The sequence below is a fragment of the Triplophysa dalaica genome, chromosome 3 (assembly GCF_015846415.1).
Source record: "Triplophysa dalaica isolate WHDGS20190420 chromosome 3, ASM1584641v1, whole genome shotgun sequence".
In the NCBI taxonomy this organism is placed as follows: domain Eukaryota; kingdom Metazoa; phylum Chordata; class Actinopteri; order Cypriniformes; family Nemacheilidae; genus Triplophysa; species Triplophysa dalaica.
Window position 1 is genome coordinate 22945001 of NC_079544.1, and position 18635 is coordinate 22963635.

Consider the following 18635-nt stretch of genomic DNA (forward strand, 5'->3'; position numbering starts at 1 on the left):
AGGTGGAGGAATCACTTCATGTTTAACCTGAAAGAGATACTGGAAGAATCCATCTGCCCTCAAAACACAATTTTATCAAGATTGACTTTGAACTATTATGAAGCAGGTTGATGTGAATTACAGATATCATTATTCATTCACTTCACAGATGTCTCGATGATTTTGTGTCCATACATTGGACATCCATTGGGTCAACGTTGTCTGTTTGCCATCATTCTGCAAAACATCTCCTTTTAATTTTCCGCAGGAAAAAGATCTTAGTCTCAGCCTCAGACGCACGCCCACTGATGCATATGGGCCACGTTTCTGGAAACACTTCAGCGCGTCAAGAAGTTGTCATCTGATTGGTTGAATTTCACAGGATTTCAGGGAGACATGAGTGTCGCGTTCTTCAACGGTTCGCCTGGAAACAACACAGCCTCTGATCTAAGAAGCTGTCGTGTTTACACAAATTCATCACGATCGACTAAACGTTCAATTCTTTTTTTAAAAGACTTGTTTTTAGCGTGTTTGCCTTTAATTGTACAGCTTAGTGAGGACCGGAAGCGAAGTGGGATAGAGAAGGGGGTGGGTTCGGAAAATGCCCTCGAGACGGAATCGAACTCGGGTCGCCCAATGCGCAACCGCATGCCCACTAGGCTATCGGCTTAATCGCTCAAATCTTAAAAATTCACAAAGTTCATGGCATAACTTTTGACACGTTCGTGAATTTACATCGGTCTGTTACTGTGGGGACATTTCAAAGCCTCTCAACATGACGAGGCACAAAACGAAACGTGATTGGTTGCTTTACCTGTCAGTCATATGGCCTCTTGGGTAGGCCTTTCCAAAGAAAGCAGCGACAAGTTCCAGACCTTCATTATACGCAATTTAATAAAGTTCTGAAATGGCATGAGGGTGAACTTTCCCCGAAGCTCTGGTTCATTGAAACAACCTGCAACTGAAAGGCATTAATAATGTATATCCTTTATCCATTGAACGGATTTTGAGAACCGCATGTTTTCAACATCCCAAGTATTATTCCACTCGCAGGCATTGATCTCTGCGCACACAAACAACACGAAGACTCCAGTGCCTTTTACAGCATATCCTTTAATACAATTGGCTTGTCACTTTACCCTTGGATTGTTCCGTTTATAATCAAGCCAGTTCCATATCTCTGCCAGTTGTCGTATTGATTCTCTGTAATGTTATACGCTCTTTAAAGCCCTGTCACTAAATCATCGAAAAAATACAAGAACGACGCCCGCTTAGAAGCTTAAAGTGATATCTATAAAAAGCATTTGTGTTTGTCATCGTCCTTCGTGCACCTCACCCATCACTAACATCACATTAATGTGTCATCAAATACTCGCGAAGGGAAAATAAATACTGCAGTAAACCTGCTATACATTGCATTTCAATAACAATATGCTACATTCTTGCTTGTGACATGACTATATTGCATCTGATTTATTTGTGAAACAGGAAGTAGGTCAAGACAGACGAGGTGGATTGTGGGATACAGTATTCTGGTACTTAAGTTTTGGGATCATGAGCCAATGTCTAAAGTGAAGCATAAGGTTAAGGGTTTGTTCAATCCCTAACCTTAAGTATGAACAATAGTTATGAGTAAATATAGTACAGTAGCTAAGCCAAAACATTGCTAGCCCCGGCGTCCTGATTCTGACAGCCTGTGGGGCTTGGATGAGGGCAGCTGGCCAGTCATCCCTTTGGCACGGGTGCGCACCCGCATGCAGGCACAAGGTTGGCTTTGTGTTTCCTGAAGAGATTCCACTAAACACAGAGAGAGGCTCAGTGTGCACACGTATGTTTTAGTAGAGGACAGATCTGTCACGGCAAGGCCAGCATACAAGTACAGGCCATTCACAGCTGTCACTCCAACACAGATTAATGAAGAGACTTCAGGCTCCGAGCTGAAGATATCAACGTGTTTTCTTTAACTGTTAAGGGTTATTTCTCTGTCTTTTCTACGCATTTCAAAATAAATAATCGGCTTTGTTTCTTTTTATTACTGGACACAGTAGACCAGGCAGCCATGGATGTGAGCGCTGGTGCAGACTGTAATGGAGAATTCTTCAGTGGCATTTTAAACTTCATGAAAGTAAATCCTGCTGTTGTGCTTTATGACTACACAAAGAGCAGATTACATCTCTCAAAGGACCGTCACTGTCTGTGTTTTTTGCACTCTGTCCTGAATGTTTTTAGGTCGGTCTAGCACAGCAGAACTAAAACTCCTGTGGAGTTCTGATGACTCAGCCTGTTAAAAGAATGAGACTGAGAGCTAAAAGTGATGCAGTCTGACTTCAGTGACAAAACACACCAACTCAGTAACACAATAAAATGTGACCCTGGACATCAAAACATTGTCTTATGGGTCAATTTTTCGAAATTGAGATTTTTACATAATCTGAACGATGAATAAATATGCTTTCTATTAATCTTTGAGTTGTTAGAATAGGACAATATCTGGCTGAGATACAACCGTCTAAAACTCTGGAATCTGTGAGTGCAAAAAAAATCTAAACATTGAGAAAATTGCCTTTGAAGTTGTTAATCAGGGGCACTGTGGCAGGACATTGATTTACAAAAATAAAGTCTTTATATATTTAAGGAAGGAAATTTACAAAATATCTTCATGGAACATGATCTTTACTTAATATCCTAATGATTTTGGGCATAAAAGAAAAATCAATCATTTTGATCCTTACAATGTATTTTTGTCTTTAACTAAAAATGTTTCTGTGGTCCTTAAGACTGGTTTTGTGATCCAGGTAACAAATCACTCAAGTAGGTTCAGACTGTGGCATTGTGCCTTATAGTTTGCGATGTACAGCCGTGGAAAATGATGTATTGTGGTCTTTTCAGTCCAGTGTCTGTTGAATTTCAACTAAATCAAACCTTGTGGCAATGTGAAAGACTAACAGCCTGATAAGAAACATGAAAACTGTGATAGAAATAATATTATCACACAAAACCAATCATTTTGAACTTTTCCTAAATGCATGTTAAAACTACCGTGAGTTGCTTAAAAGTAGATATAAACTTTTTTTCTTTGCAGTATTTGAGGTCAGAAAACACACAAAGAAACTTATCTGGTATATACGGTAGCTGTCTTTCCAGTTTTCTTTTTCCACCAGTACATGCAAAAACAATATTTTTATTTCGAATTTCGGAGAAATATTGCTAGTAGTTCATAGAATGTAACGAAAATAGTAATTTTACCTAAACACATAAAGTCAGGTCCATAATATTGGGACATCGACACAATTCTAACATTTTTGGCTCTATGCACCACCACAATGGATTTCAAATGAAACGAACAAGATGTGCTGTTTCGAACAGTTTGCATATGTGCCTCCCACTTGTTAAGGGACCAAAAGTAATGGGACAGAAAAATAATCATAAATCAAACTGTCACTTTTTAATACTTTGTTGCAAATCCTTTGCAGTCAATTACAGTCTGATGTCTGGAACTCATAGACATCACCAGACGCTGGGTTTCATCCCTGGTGATGCTCTGCCAGGCCTCTACTGCAACTGTCTTCAGTTCCTGCTTGTTCTTGGGGCATTTTCCCTTCAGTTTTGTCTTCAGCAAGTGAAATGCATGCTCAATCGGATTCTGGTCAGGTGATTGACTTGGCCATTGCATAACAGTCCACTTATTTCCCTTAAAAAACTCTTTGGTTGCTTTTGCAGTATGCTTTGGGTCATTGTCCATCTGCACTGTGAAGCGCCGTCCAATGAGTTCTGAAGCATTTACATTTAGGCATTTGGCAGATGCTTTTATCCAAAGCGACTTACATTGCTTTATCCTATACATTTTACATAGGTATTTGCAATCCAAACAGTTGTTTTGCCCGCGCCTAATGTTTTTGCTATCTCTCTGATGGGTTAGTTTTGTTTTTTAAGCCTAATGATGGCTTGCTTCACTGATAGTGACAGCTCTTTGGATCTCATCTTGACAGTTGACAGCAACAGATTCCAAATGCAAATAGCACACTTGAAATGAACTCTAGACCTTTTATCTGCTCATTGTAATTGGGAGAGTGAGGGAATAACACACACCTGGCCATGAACAGCTGAGAAGCCAATTGTCCCATTACTTTTGGTCCCTTAACAAGAGGGAGGCACATTTGCAAACTGTTGTAATTCCTACACCCTTCACCTGATTTGGATGTAAATACCCTCAAATTAAAGCTGACAGTCTGCAGTTAAAGCACATCTTGTTCGTTTCATTTGAATCCATTGTGGTGGTGTATAGAGCCAAAACTGTTAGATTTGTGTCGATGTCCCAATATTTATGGACCTGACTTTATGTATAAATGGTAAATTCAGAAAAACTGAAAACATCTTTGAAATGGTCTCTTATTTTTTCCTGCGGCTGTATATACATTCTTAACTGTTATAGTTCAACTAAAATTACATTGTTGAGAAGGAAATAAAATATTAAAAGATTGTTCCTTGGCAATAACAGTGGACATATTCAATTTATTTTCGTGGCCAAGATGAAGGTAATTACATAAAAACACCCTAAATTTGTAACAACTAGCCACAGACAATACATAAATATTATATTTTCTACAGTGTACTGTACTATAGTATACTACAGTTTACTACACTTTAGCTACACTTAATAAAGAAAAAGGTTTACTATTAAAAATGTTTCTACAATTTACAATTAAAAAATATGTAATCATATGGGCTAACACATCATCTATTATGCTTCCAAAATAATTTAGATAGATATACAGCAAGTAACGGATTACATATTTTTAAAATAGTGATCTAAGAGCATCTGGACCAACATTTACCTTACAAAGACCTGCATTACGATATAATAATCATCTCTGTATCTAAGCTTTCTCAGAGCTGTAACTGTATCTCAGTGGAGCCGCTCATTTCTGTATTTATGATGTGCCCTGTGTGTAGAGTTTGTCCGAATGAGCCATGAGCACTGTTTCCAGGCAAACCCTGAATGCCAGCTGGATGGTTGCCATGGCAACAGAGTTAGGCAACTACACTTCGGAAAGCCTGAAGGAGACCCTGAAAACTCCAGCTGAGCTAAATGTCTTATTCTGTAACCAACACTTTGTTGTTCTTTATATTTAAAAATAGCACGAAACCTGTGCGTCACATTTAAAGTGATGTACACTTTTCCAGTAAAAGAGCAAAACCATGACGCTGCCTTTCAGAGAAATAGACTCCGGTAAGCATACAAAGTTTTCCGAAAAGATTTCAACGATTTGAAAGTAATGATTCAATTTGAACTTTTTCCTCCACCAAATGATCCGAGCGAAAGTGCTTATTTATGTACTGCACATCCACAATTGTGCCTTTGGTATATTTTTACTTCTCCTTAGCAATTATAGAGGAAACATCTTGAAAAAGTTAATATTTCAATTCTTAAGAACTGAACTAGGTATTTTGAGCTATCAAAGTTAATTTGAACATTTTTGATTAGTTCTGCAAAAACACCCTCAGTTACAAAATGAACCAGTCATACGCCCTAAAGCTTTTTACCAAGCCTTATTTCTATTACGCTTTAAATAACAAAAAAAGAACAACGCTATTCTAATAAAGATCTTTATTCCGTTTTAAATAGGCCAACAAACCGTAAAAATACATACAGGTCAATTATATCATGTGCATCTCAGCTTCTTGGGATACGGTTGTAAATTGTCTTCAAAACAATATTGCAAAGATGGATGACTTGCAGGTGTGAGAAAAATACTTTTTTTGTTTGTGGGTTTTCTTCGTCCCGATTGGTTTATCCTGAGAGTCAGTCAGCATGAGTTCAATTTGAAGCGAGAGAGGCGAACCCCAACACACCTCCAGACAGCTTAAAGGAAAATTCTGATTGTGACATCATGACGCAGGATGTGTCATCATTTTACTGAGCGATAACGCAAAACAAACAAAGAAAGAGTCACCCTACATCCCAGAAAAAAAACACATGAAAAACAAACATCTATTAATAAAAAACCCTCACCGCAGATTAAATAAGATTCGGGTTAAGAGGACAACAATTTTATCAATGCTTTAGAAAAAAACAAAGACAACACATCCAAACACCAACCCAACCAGTTGTGTCCGACTATATCCATCTCTGATGGAAGTCCTATATCATGGAACTAATAAACACATCATTTCAATAATTTAAAGTGACACTATAAGTTAAATATTGTGTTGTGAATTATTTTCAATATTTTACAAGGTTTTATCAATTAACCATCCTTGAATGGTTTTCACAAATCCTTTTAAGGGCAAAAAAAAGTTAGACCTTTACCACTTCATTGCGGAATTATTCTAATGTGCTTAAAGCAAAGAAGTGAGCGTGGCTGATCAGAGTGATCATCTTCAAGGATTGCGGAAGATCAGAGACAAACACTTTTGTCTGTCAATGCACCCACTCTCTCAAATTTTCAATCGCACATGCTCACTTTAAAACAAAATGTCGAGCAAACCAGAGAATGATTCTGGAGAAAAGCTGAAGGTCAGCACAACTGACACCGAGGGAGGCAGCATTATGCTTTTATCACAAAAAAACAAACACATTTTTTGTCCTTTAGGGAAAGAAAAGGGCCATTTTGACAGAATGTTAATGCTAGTGCATGCCTTAACATTTCAACTTCCAAAGTAATGCTGATGGAGACGGGGATGAACGTGACGATAGGAATGTCGTCATGACTCCTCATTTCCTGAGTCGTCTTCGTCATAGCAGCAGTCCTCGTCGTCCTCATCCTCATCCTCCAAGTCTTCATCGTCATAGTAATCATCGTACAACAGGTCAGACCCCTCGTCAGGTGCGGGGGCACGTGTGCGCACACAGTACTCCGCCAGTGTGGTGGGGACTTTAACGCCGTCCCGTTCTGCTTCTGCTTTAGTGGCCAAAACCTGTTTTCTGTAAAAGACACATACGTGCTGTGTTGAGTTACACAATCCCGGAACATGAAAGGGGTTTAGCATCAGTGTAATGTCTTTGGGTTGCATGTCTGGCTGTAGTTTGGTAAGAAGAAAAGGGGAAGGTTTTAACATCTACTACTTATTTTTACAAGGATACCATAAATAGATACAAAAGAAAGAAGTTTAAGTTCAAAGAAAAATGCCATTTGCCTGCAGAGCTGTTAACATTACTCATTCCCCAAAATCAATGTCAGTATGTGACAGCACAGCTCAGACATCAAGTTAATAAATCATTGAAATTATTCATTTTAACTTCATTTTAACTCCTGCCATTATTTTTGCACGCAAATGTGTCTTTAATTATATGTTGTTTCTATTTGTGCTACATCACCCATCTCAGGCAGTGAGATATATTGCCATGTATATCATAATAGTTTTTTATGAGTTGTTGCTCAGGGGTGTTAGGAAGCCATACAGAGAAATAAACAACTCCTGAAGAGGGAAATGGATTAATCGTGATGATGCAAGTGTCCTCAAAATTTCCAAACTCACATGAGGACAAACACAGTCAAATTATGCAATGAACATTTGCTGGTCTGGCATAAACAGTCACTCGTGTGTCAGTGACTCATTCAACCACAGGAGGTCACTACTGATCGAAAAAATAAAAATCTTAAAAATGATTTGCCGAACCATTGTTTTTATTCCCATTTCTGATCAATATGGAGCTCCAAAACACTCTTACATGAACCTTAAAGGGCCACATACCACATTTTTATGTATCTTCAGCTACATATTTTTTATGATGGTCAAGATTTTCACCCAAAACAGTCATCATTCAGTTTACAAGCGTGATAATATGTTTATCATAATGTAAAAATTCCCACGAGTTACCTTATGATCTCTGCGTATTCCCTGTCTTTTCCTTTACTGTCTCTCCATTTGCGGTACATGACTGAGGCGTCGACGTTTGCTGGAGAAAATGTGTTTGGTTCATTCAGCAGAGAGATGACACTCAACAGGATCGTTCTGAAACACAGACACACACTTATAATGCAATTACCTAAATACTGCTCTGTCTCACAGATGCTCTTTTGATGCGTCTCCTTCTGTGAAAACTTCACAAGATTTAATGCGAGTATGTATGGCTAGGGCAACACCAGTGTTACTTAATGTACAATGTATACAATGCCTATACACGCGTATGCATTTGCTTTTTACCTTTTCTTTCACTATTGTATTAGTTTTAAGGTTTATCCTCTTGTTTGTGTGTGGTTTCAGTTTTCTTTTACAGCTGCTTTGATGTAATGTAAATTGTGAAAGGGCTGTAAAAATAATATCTAAATGAATCTTGCGTTTATTTCATAAATTTGTATGATGTGTCCTACACAAACTTATTATTACAAAAAACAATAATGACTAGGGATGGGTACCGATAACCGGTACCTTTTTGGACAGGTACATAATTGGGTCGATACAAGAGTATCGCTAAGCTTCATGACAAACGATACTGTTATCGATACTCGATTAGTTTTATCTCTACGTATGCGGGTGTGATACCTAGGGTCATATGATTTCCGTGATGTATTTGTAATTTGCTTGTTTTACGTGTTTATGAGTGAAAGAGTGGCATGGTTGCGCTTGTAGAGCTTTCACAACGAGCCGGAAGCTTCCGTCAAACACCCCAATGCTGCAACACGTCATAATAAAAGTCCTTTATTTGAGAACAAGTTATAACATTGTTTTTAATAATTTGGCCACGGGGTATATTTACTTACTTTAGTAAATTGAAGTAAATAAGCTAGGAAAATTATAAAAAAAAAGTACAAATAATAAATAAAGATTTCTTGCTTAGAAAATAGTACTTAATTTATGTAGACCTTAAAACCATAAAGGAAAAAAGAAATACGGTATACCAGCAAAATAACCATTGTGCTGTAAAGTAAATATTTTGAATTACATTATGATGTGCTCCTATGCACATGCTAATTGCCGTAAGTGGTATGCTAAGGAACACACACACGTTTTGTTACGTGGCATTTTCTGTTTGCTCAGAAGCATTTGTAAACTGCAGTTCTAAAGCTCAGCTCTAATAAAGAAGCTAAAAATGTTTAACATATTTTCACGTCATATGTTTTTGCATCAAATTACAGAGCGTAGTATCGATAACAGTATGGATAAGTACCGGTATCAATAAGCAGTATCAATACCGGTATTGATATCGATAAAATCTTAACGATACTCATCCCTAATAATGACCTCCCTCCCCTAACAACTGGCGCAAAAGCAGATTTAACTAAAACATACTAATGGGAATGTTCAAATTCATATCAACTTTGCACCTCAGAAAGCTGTTACGAACTTCCATCAAATTGTGTTGGATAAACAGTACGTATCCATAATATTATCAATGCAGGTCAACACTTCTAGATCATGCATAGTAGAAAAAAGGATCATTTGAGTTTCAAATGTGTTTCACAATCAAACAAAACAAAAAGTGCTGAGATGACAACAGTACGTGTTGAAACTGTCAAACAAGCAGCAGCATTCAATCTCGACTCACAATATGCCCACCTCACTGTGTACACCGACAGGTGTTCCACAACAGAAATGATAAACAAGGGCTTCCTGGAAGACATGAACTCTTCCTCTAAACCCGCAGAGCCCCAGTGAAACAAGATACCAGACTACACGAACAGAGTTCAGACTCCAGGGAGGAAAAACACAAAGATGAGATGTCCACCGAGATGCTTTCCATGAAAGCAAGCAACCGGAAAACTCAAACATAAAACCGGCCTGGTTACTCCTTCATTAAACAGACCCCTGTAATGGGAAAATAAATAATCACTCTTTGTGACAGGTGCTGGTAGATAAAGGTCCACGGGTCCCTGAAGGGAAATTCATGAGCGCAATGCTCCCAACATCATTATTTTAGAAGACATCACTCCATACCTGACGTTCTGTGTGGGATTCCACCTCTCAGATGGAAGTTCTCCGCTCTGTGGATCATCTACTGGAGGATGCAGAATGGAGATACACACGTCGCCGTTCTGTAAAAGCACACAGACAGATTCATCAATCGTAGCATCATAACTGGTAACTGAAGGAAAACAATCTACTTAGAAAACCAGTGTCCCCTTGCCATCACTTCAGAGTACTCTCAGTCTGAGAGAGAAATTTGTGAAAGTGAGATAAGGATAAGAAACAGGCTGTCAGAACTGAAGGATGCTGAAAGACATGTCTGGACTGTGGAAGTCCTTAAACATGCACTGCATTTAAATCTGAACATGCTGGAACAGTTAGGTAGGCATGTAACTACAATCCATATTTAAGGAAACGTATAAAAATGTTTCAGGCTAATAACATAATGCTATTTTTGTTGCGCTGCAAATTAATTTCATAAATAAGGTTTTTCCATCGCATTTAAATATTGTCTGAAGGAACCAACTGCGCACATAAAGGGTTAAATCTTAATGGATTTGATTCAAGATGTTTTTCATCAAACCCTTTTATATGCTTTCAGGCACAAGACGCAGACTATACGACGAGTCGTATGCTTTCATGTCCTTTCGAAGCAGCAGTCATAATTCGCCATTCCTTTGTAAAGAAAAAAAACAAAACACAAAAAATCAGCATATTCATTATGAGGTCAAAGAAAGTTATCAATATTTGAACAACATGAGGGAGAGATAAACTCTGTCATCATGTGATCACCCTAATGTCATTTCATACCTGTATAAATTACTTTGTTCTGATGAACACGGAGAAAGGTATTTGGAAGAATGTTAGCATCTTTCAATTCGTGACATCATTGACTGTCATAGTAGGATAAATTAAAATGGTAGTCAAAGGTGCCCCAGAACCGTTTATGTTCCTAAATTCTTCAAAATATCTCAATTTGTGTTCAACAGAACAACAAAATATAAACAAATCCTACTATGGTAGTGGATGATGTCACAGAACTGAAACTTGCTGACATTCTTCCAAATATCTTTCTTTGTGTGTAACGGAAAAATACATGTATATTATTAGGTTTTAAACAACATGAGGGTGAGTAAATGATGACAGACTTATATTTTTGTGTGAACTATCCCTTTAACTTTGGCCTCATTGATGCATTTGGCAGACGCTTTTATCCAAAGCTTAGATTGAAACATAAAATGTCAGAAATACGCAGAGTTATTTTCTTCATGTGGGTTGTGCTTTTTAACATCACTTTTAGAATCAATTGTAGTGTTTGATATCGCCTCGCGCCTTATGTAAACAAAACCTCTAAATATGGAAAATACCGCCTACCTTACATCCTACAAGTAACATATCTGGAACACGTCGTCTGAACACATATGATATCCAGTCCCTGCAAGATTTTGCGATCGGAGAATTTAAAGCATTATTAAACAAACTCCACAAAATTTGGCAACTTGCATAGTGTAGAGACAGCAACATTTGAATAAAATTTTTGGCAGCAGAAATCACAAAGTCTCTGCAAAATCCTGTGGGGACTGAATATATGCCACTTTTATTCTGACTACATGAAACTGTAAAAAAAAAAAATCACGATAATGACGTGTTACCTGTAAATGGAATCCTTTCAGAGGGCGGAAAGCAAACTCTCAAAATCCCTGTCGATATTGGCTTTTGCTTTAGCATGAAGCTGTCACTTTAGCTCTCCGGAGCGCGAGGTTACTTTGTTATTAGCAACAGATGATTCCCCAGATGTAATAAGCATCAGTACTTAATTCACATTTATGCTTTTGGCAGACGCTTTTATCCAAAGCAACTTGCATTGTAATATACTATACATTTGTTTTCTAAGTATGTGCAATCTCTGGGATCGAACCCATGACCTTGGCATGTAGATTCCCCAGATGATCACTTTTAATTAAGCCATCTAGATGATGATTTCAATTCAAAGCGACTGTTATAAGAATGAAGACTCTGTCATCCGCAGCAGTGCCGTCGCAGCGTCATCCACACACACGTGATAAACTAGCCGGTTCCCCTCCTTTTGTTTACGGACGTGATGTAATGACACAAAGAGGTACCCCCAAACTTATTGGTAAATATAAAAAAATCAAATGTTCTCCTAAATATGTATATACATCAGGGAGGTACAGTGCGAAATATGCTGATATAAGATTTTTTGAAGCACAGTGCGATACAGTTTGGCAGATGAATTGACACAGATATATGTGTTCATGTGAAGTGCGTTTGTCGCTGCGCTTGTTTGTGTGTGACAATCAATGGTGCACAGCTATTTTACGTAGTTTAAATCTAGTTTTTCGGCTGCACTGAGTCCATATAACTAGATGTGGACTCGCAGACGTGGCATCCTATTATTTAAATACATCATCTGGCTGTTCTGGGTGAATGAACAACACAGTTCAACCTGCTAGACGAGTGACGCTCATGGATTTGTCTGCATCTGCACTGTATGAGGATATAAACACAATAACTTTCATCTCCAGAGTTGCTCTGAGAGTTTATTTTAGACGCATTTTAATATTTGAGTGAACCTATCGTCAAGCAAACACTAACTCAGGCTTCTTCCCAATGACCCTTCAAAATAAATGTCCCGTTAGTCTGAAAATGTCCCGTTAGTCTGATCTCGCAGTGTAGTATAGTATTTGCTATAGAAAATTGTAGTACCCTTGTAGTAGATTGATAAACTGTAGTAAACACTGTAATATAAAATAGTAATGTTTAGGGCTGCAACAACGAATCGATTCGTTGTTTCGCGCGACGCGGAGACATTTGATTATTAACAAAAAACTTTATTTGAAACAAATATAAAATCACAATACCCATGATACTACATGTTAACAACGAGTCACTTTTTAAACATGTTATCCTGATTTATACTGCAACATCGTCTGATAAAGTCACCGTACATCGACTTTAATGTGTGGTTGTTATTTTCCCCTGTAGTGCACTGCCTCCTCCAACAAACTCTGTACATGTTCGTGTACCCAAACAAACAGTCAGTAACATTGACAGATGCTTAAATTCCGTGTTGTACTCGTTGATGAATCGCCCGAGTTTCAGTAAACTGAATGTTTAGCTTATTCGCCATACTGCACAAAATAGACTCTGAGAAAACAACCTTCTACAACTGAATGAAAGTTGTGCACCTTTTGTGGACTTTAGATATAGTTCCAACGTAACAAAAGTGTAACCGGTATGTTCGCAGATGTGTGTGACACGGGACCTGAATGTCAGGATCGGTGGCTAATTGAGGCGGTTAATGTTCACATCATGCCAGGTCACCAAAAATAAAACAATCCATGGGAAACGGCTTCGGCGTGTTAGTTGCAGTGTGTGACGCCCTTTGTAACAAGCTAACGTTAACTCGCTAACGTTTACTAGCTAAGTAATTTAATCGCTTACATAGCAGAATTCATGTAAAATACATCGGTAATCAGCATTTTTTGCAGCAACTAATTTATTAATGAATCAGCATCAACTACATTAAAGAGAATCACTTCATTTAAAGTGAATAAAATAGCCTTCTTACTAGAGTTCAACAACCACGGATGAACTGATCACATACCGGACTTCAATATGTTGCGCAATGCGAGATGAACGCGGAGAGCAGGCAGTGCACAATTAGTTTAGGTAAACATAAACGTATATATGACAATAGAGAATAAGAGATTAATTGATTTGAGGATGGGACAACCCTCGGATGTGGGGGGAAGTGTCCCCTCCGCCCCCCCCCGGGATTTACGCCCATGCCCCTGTGTGTTTTATTTGTGCGTGACAAGATTTACACACAGTTTGTGTCCTGTCCATGTCGTGCTTACCACATTTTTCATAAAAGCCGAAATGTGCACAGATGTCGGCTTTTAAAGTAATTGGAGCAATTTTGATTAAAGCACGTATGCGACATGACGTCAGAAAATCGTAAGTACGTAATAACCGGTTATGGTCTGTAACTGAACCGATACCGAATCGTCCGCGTTTGCAACGCAATGCATCCTAAAAACGATTTATTTCGACACCCCTAGTGAACCACACATGTTTGTGCTTCCTGGTGACGTTACAATGCTCTTCCTCATTTGCAAAAGCTCAATAATCAGTTCCTGTTTTAACTTTTGGCTGATTTGACTTTTAATAACCTAAACCTCAATGTCTGGATTTGTTGGGTACATAAACGAGAGGCTCGAACCAAAGTTCAGCAGTGGTGACAAACAACTTGCTACATTAGTTTTGACTGGCTTAAATAATCTTACCTCATAGATGTTGGGGTGCCACATTTTGGTGAGGAATCTGAATGTGGGCGGTGAATAAGGGTAGTCGATTGGGAACTTGATACGAGCCTGAATACAAGACAAAAACAGACCAATCAGAACACTCTGAAAGTGAAATGATGACATTTCCTATAAACTCTACTTTTCTGTACACATCAAGGCTATTTTGTTTGTTGGCTAATTTATTTTCACTTGTGCGTTTACTGCCCATCTTCAGGTTTTTCTCTTACTTTATTTACCAATGTCTCTTGAATGTTAAAAACTCACAGAAACCCGTATAAGAAACAGCCCATACGAAAATGTTCAAGTTTGAGTTCAAAACATGACTGTTCTGTCAGAGATTTCTTATTTACAAGAGCTTTGGAGGATTCTGTCTGTAGGGTGAGTTCGGGACAGCTGGTCTTAATAGGATTGAAGACACATCACATAGCTGTAGAAGAGTGCAAACTGAGGATGGAGAAAAATCAAGGAGAAAACCTTCATGCACTCCAGGCTGGAAAACCCAAAATTGGGACAAACCATTTTTTGGCACAATAACAAGTAGGTTAAAGAGTTGTTACGCAAGAGATATGCCCTCCATCTCAATTCAATATAGACCTAATTATTTTCAAATCTCGTGTCAAATATTAAATAAGCGCCCTTGAAACATTTTAAGCCGCTACTGTAGGGAGCAAATATATTGGCGCGGTGCGTTCAAGTGGGGAATATTTCTATAAAGGAAACATTCCTCCCAAAAATGAAAAATCAGTAATTTCTTGCTCAAGTGACGCTCCAAACCCCCCTGAACCTTTTCCATTGAACATAATAAATGTTAGGCAGAACTCACAAGCTGCTCTTTCTAATACAATAAAAGTGAACAGAGCCAAAGAATGGCAAACTTAACCAATTACAAAATCCCCATAAGCAGCTTGCATATTATGTCAAGTCTGAATCACGATTGTGTGAGGAACCAAATGTATGAGAAACTAAATCAGATGTGAGGGGAAGTCTTATTTTAATGGCTTTCTGATTCCGTTTGTTCATAACACAACACTGTCTTATATCAGAAACCATCTTCGTAGAAAACAAGTCTTACATTTTGCTTTTTTGTCATATTTTGAGCTTGATAGCTTGAATCTTTATTCACTTTGATTGAATGAGGGAAAGTCAACAATGTACTTAACTTCTGTTGTATTCCACCAATAAAAGTAAATCAAATTGTAAATAACCACAGAATATTTGGGTAAACTATGGCTTCAGAAATTGCCTAATCTTTGTTACTAAAGCAATTCTTCAAAATAGTTAGGCATGATGATATTCCACAGTAGCCTGGCTGGTTTGTTGGCTGCTTAACAGCTCTTGTAAACGTGCCAACAGAAAACCCAGAGAGGTTTAACACAGTTGTTGCGTAAAAAGAATAGTCTTCTTCAAACAATGACACTTAATGCAAATACACTGGTCCACCCCATAGCCAACAGCTGTTAGCTTCGAGAACTGACCCTTTGGTCTTTGACAGGCTCTGGGGCAAGATCTGTTCAGTTCTGATCTTTGTCAGGTCTCAACACCAGCTCAGATTTTAAAACTGTAAAACGGGATGTCACTGTATCTGTAATATCCACTGTCAACGTGTGTGTGTGTGTGTTCTTGGTGTAAACAAAGGCAAGTAGCTAGTCAGTGACCTACTTTAATTTTGTACACAACAGTGTGTACACTTCCTCTATGATCTGAAGAGGAACTACCTTGAAGTACACTTAATAATTTAATGAACTGTCTCACATTATTAAGGTCATGAATTAAAGACGGTTTTGAGTGGCGAGAAAGCTTTTGTTCAGGAACGGGTGAATCTGCTCTTGTGGAATGTGATTTTCCTAGTTTCCTTCGCTGTTACACCACCGTAATCTCTCCTTAATATTTCCTATTCTTTCATTAAGACAATACTTTGTAGTGATGCCGTAAGACCAAAACAAAACAAAAAAGATAACAGACAGGCCAAACGTGACGCCAACAGATACTATGGTCACATATTTTTAAAAGAGATCAATCTGGACAGAAGTCTGTCCTCTCAGCACTATTTGAAATTATTCCAAATATTAATTTATAACAGATCCTTGAGAAAATCTTACGTGAAGCTCTATAGTAAGAGATTTGCCTAAAAAGCATTAGTAAGAAAATAAAAACGCACAAATGAGATGAAATGTTGTCATATATAAATTTAACATTGATAATACTGTTTATAAGTGTGAAGCACTTCACCCAACATCCATCAGTATCAGAGTCAATGAAGAACAAAGAAACCAAACCAACACATGATCCTAAACAAAGGCACCATAATCTCTTCACTCCAAACTCTGGTGAAAAATAGGACATAAAATGTGAATTAAGATCTGAATTATATCCAAATGTCCCAAACGAAAACACGTGCACACATAAAAAGAGATGCTGTTATCCACTACCGTTTCCAGCTCTAAATATAGACCATCAGCCATCTGTTCCTAAAAATAAGAAAATTTTACCACCCAAGACACTTCTCGAACCTCTCTGAGCCTCTCACCTTGAAATACCCCCCTTCGTAATGAGTGTTTGGGGGTCCAAAGATCGCCACTTCCCAGTTGTAGAGATCAGCTTCATCCACTAATGTGATCTTGAAACCCTCCACCGGTTCCTCCTGCAGAGACTTCATCTCCAACATTAAAGCTTTTTGAGAGCTGGCGACCTGAGAACTGCTTTGTTGTGCCATTTCAGATTTATTTCTATCCAAATGACAATAAAAAAACGGGATTGGGCCGAAAAGTTGACGAGGCGACGACAAATGCTTTTCTTTCTTTGTTTGGAGTTGCTAGCTTAGCGAAGGAAATGCCAATATAACAAAAAAGACACTAGTTTAGATTGAATAAAACGTGTTTTTAGCTGTGAAGCATCATACGCATGATTTTAATCATCTATGAGATTAGAAAAAAATTCCTGAAGTATATGTCTGCAGTTTTGTCTGTCAGAAAAATTAAAATCGCTCTCCGGATTTGTTTTTTTTTTCGTAGCTTAAGGGCTAACGTTAGCCGTGGAAATCCACTTCGAATACACGCCAATCCTCTCTAGTGTGAGGTTTTCGTTAAATGTTAGTAAATTCACGTGTAAAAAAAGAAAGTATATGCTTGAATTTTTCGCAAGCTGACCTGCCGATGAGCGAAACTGGCGTGAACTACTGTGTGTAGGAGAGACGGGCGATTAATGAGTCGATGTCCTGGATGCGTCTTTCCTCAATTCCGATAGGGTCGCAGTGCATTCTGGGTGAAGCAGTTTTACATAGCCTGCACCACTCAAACAAAAAACAAGAGCAAGATTCAACAGTCAACGTTTCAAGTATATTACTAACACTAAGTCCTATAATTGTTTTAACCAACCTCAATTTATGTCATTGTAATTAGTTTATTTACTTGTCGATGTCCTGGATGCGTCTTGCGTATTTTGGTCGCGGTGCATTCTGGGTAGTGTCGTTTTAATACAACGCTCAGACTTGTAAACAGAAAAGAATGGCAACCCAGACAACATCCTAGCTGTCATACTAACGCAAAGTCTAATTTAGTCTACAATAAATGTAAATATAAATAGTAATACTTATTGTTAACTGTAATACTTATTTTGTTTGATATAGGCTATGTTATTGAAAATATAATATCTATAGGCTTACTTGTTCACAATCATTTTCAAGGATGGAAGGTTGTAGTGAATGTTCAGGGAAGTCTTATCAGTTACGAGGCACTTTAGTTTATATTTACGGTCTGTTCATTTTTAATCTCCCTTGCATAAACTAAATGACCAGCTGTTTACGTGATGTCTAGATAACTTTCCATTAACCGTGTTGTAATCTGATCAATGTAGACATATATCTGTTCGTGACCTTGATGCAGCATATTTATGACTATTTATGAAAGAACAGCTAACATAACAAAAAAATAGATGTCTAAATCTGAAGGTCTATTATATGTTTGTATGGCTCACTTGTTGAGCAGTGATAATTGAGCTCATGCTTTCATGTGTCAATAAAATTGGGTGTATATGTTTTTACATTTGGTCATAAAAACAGTTCTTAACCCTCAAGTGGAATATATTGTGTTAATCATACAGTATACAAAGGACATCATGGACTTCTTTGGTGAGGTGTGACATTATTTTGGAAGGTCAACAGTTAGGCACAATGGCTGGATATGACCTGTGGCTGCTATCTTGAAGAAAAACCTTATCCAGGCACAACTGTCATACGTCCATAATAAGTTATTTTATATCATTATAGCCAGAAACAAAACATTTTTTATTACTTTTTGTTCTTATGTAGCCTATCAAAGAACAATGATGGCAATACGGGGTTATGGTAAAAAGGCAATAAACAATTTTCTTTGTGATGGAATATTTGGGGATACATTTTATGGTACTGCGAGGACCATAGACCCACAATCTGGAAAATAAACTACAAACTGTGCAACAGACGTAATATGCTTACAAACA

General features: G+C 37.8%; 1 protein-coding gene across 1 annotated transcript; it reads right to left on the minus strand.

Annotated features, from left to right (window-relative positions):
* Positions 1-5572: 5572 nt before the first annotated feature.
* cdc34b (cell division cycle 34 homolog (S. cerevisiae) b) lies at positions 5573-17396 on the minus strand. The gene is made up of 5 exons (XM_056743128.1): positions 16687-17396; positions 14139-14225; positions 9859-9956; positions 7801-7935; positions 5573-6904 (listed from the first exon to the last, which is right to left on the minus strand). The coding sequence occupies exons 1-5, from the start codon at positions 16870-16872 to the stop codon at positions 6685-6687; spliced, it is 726 nt and encodes a 241-aa protein (XP_056599106.1). The 5' UTR covers positions 16873-17396; the 3' UTR covers positions 5573-6684.
* Positions 17397-18635: the final 1239 nt, after the last annotated feature.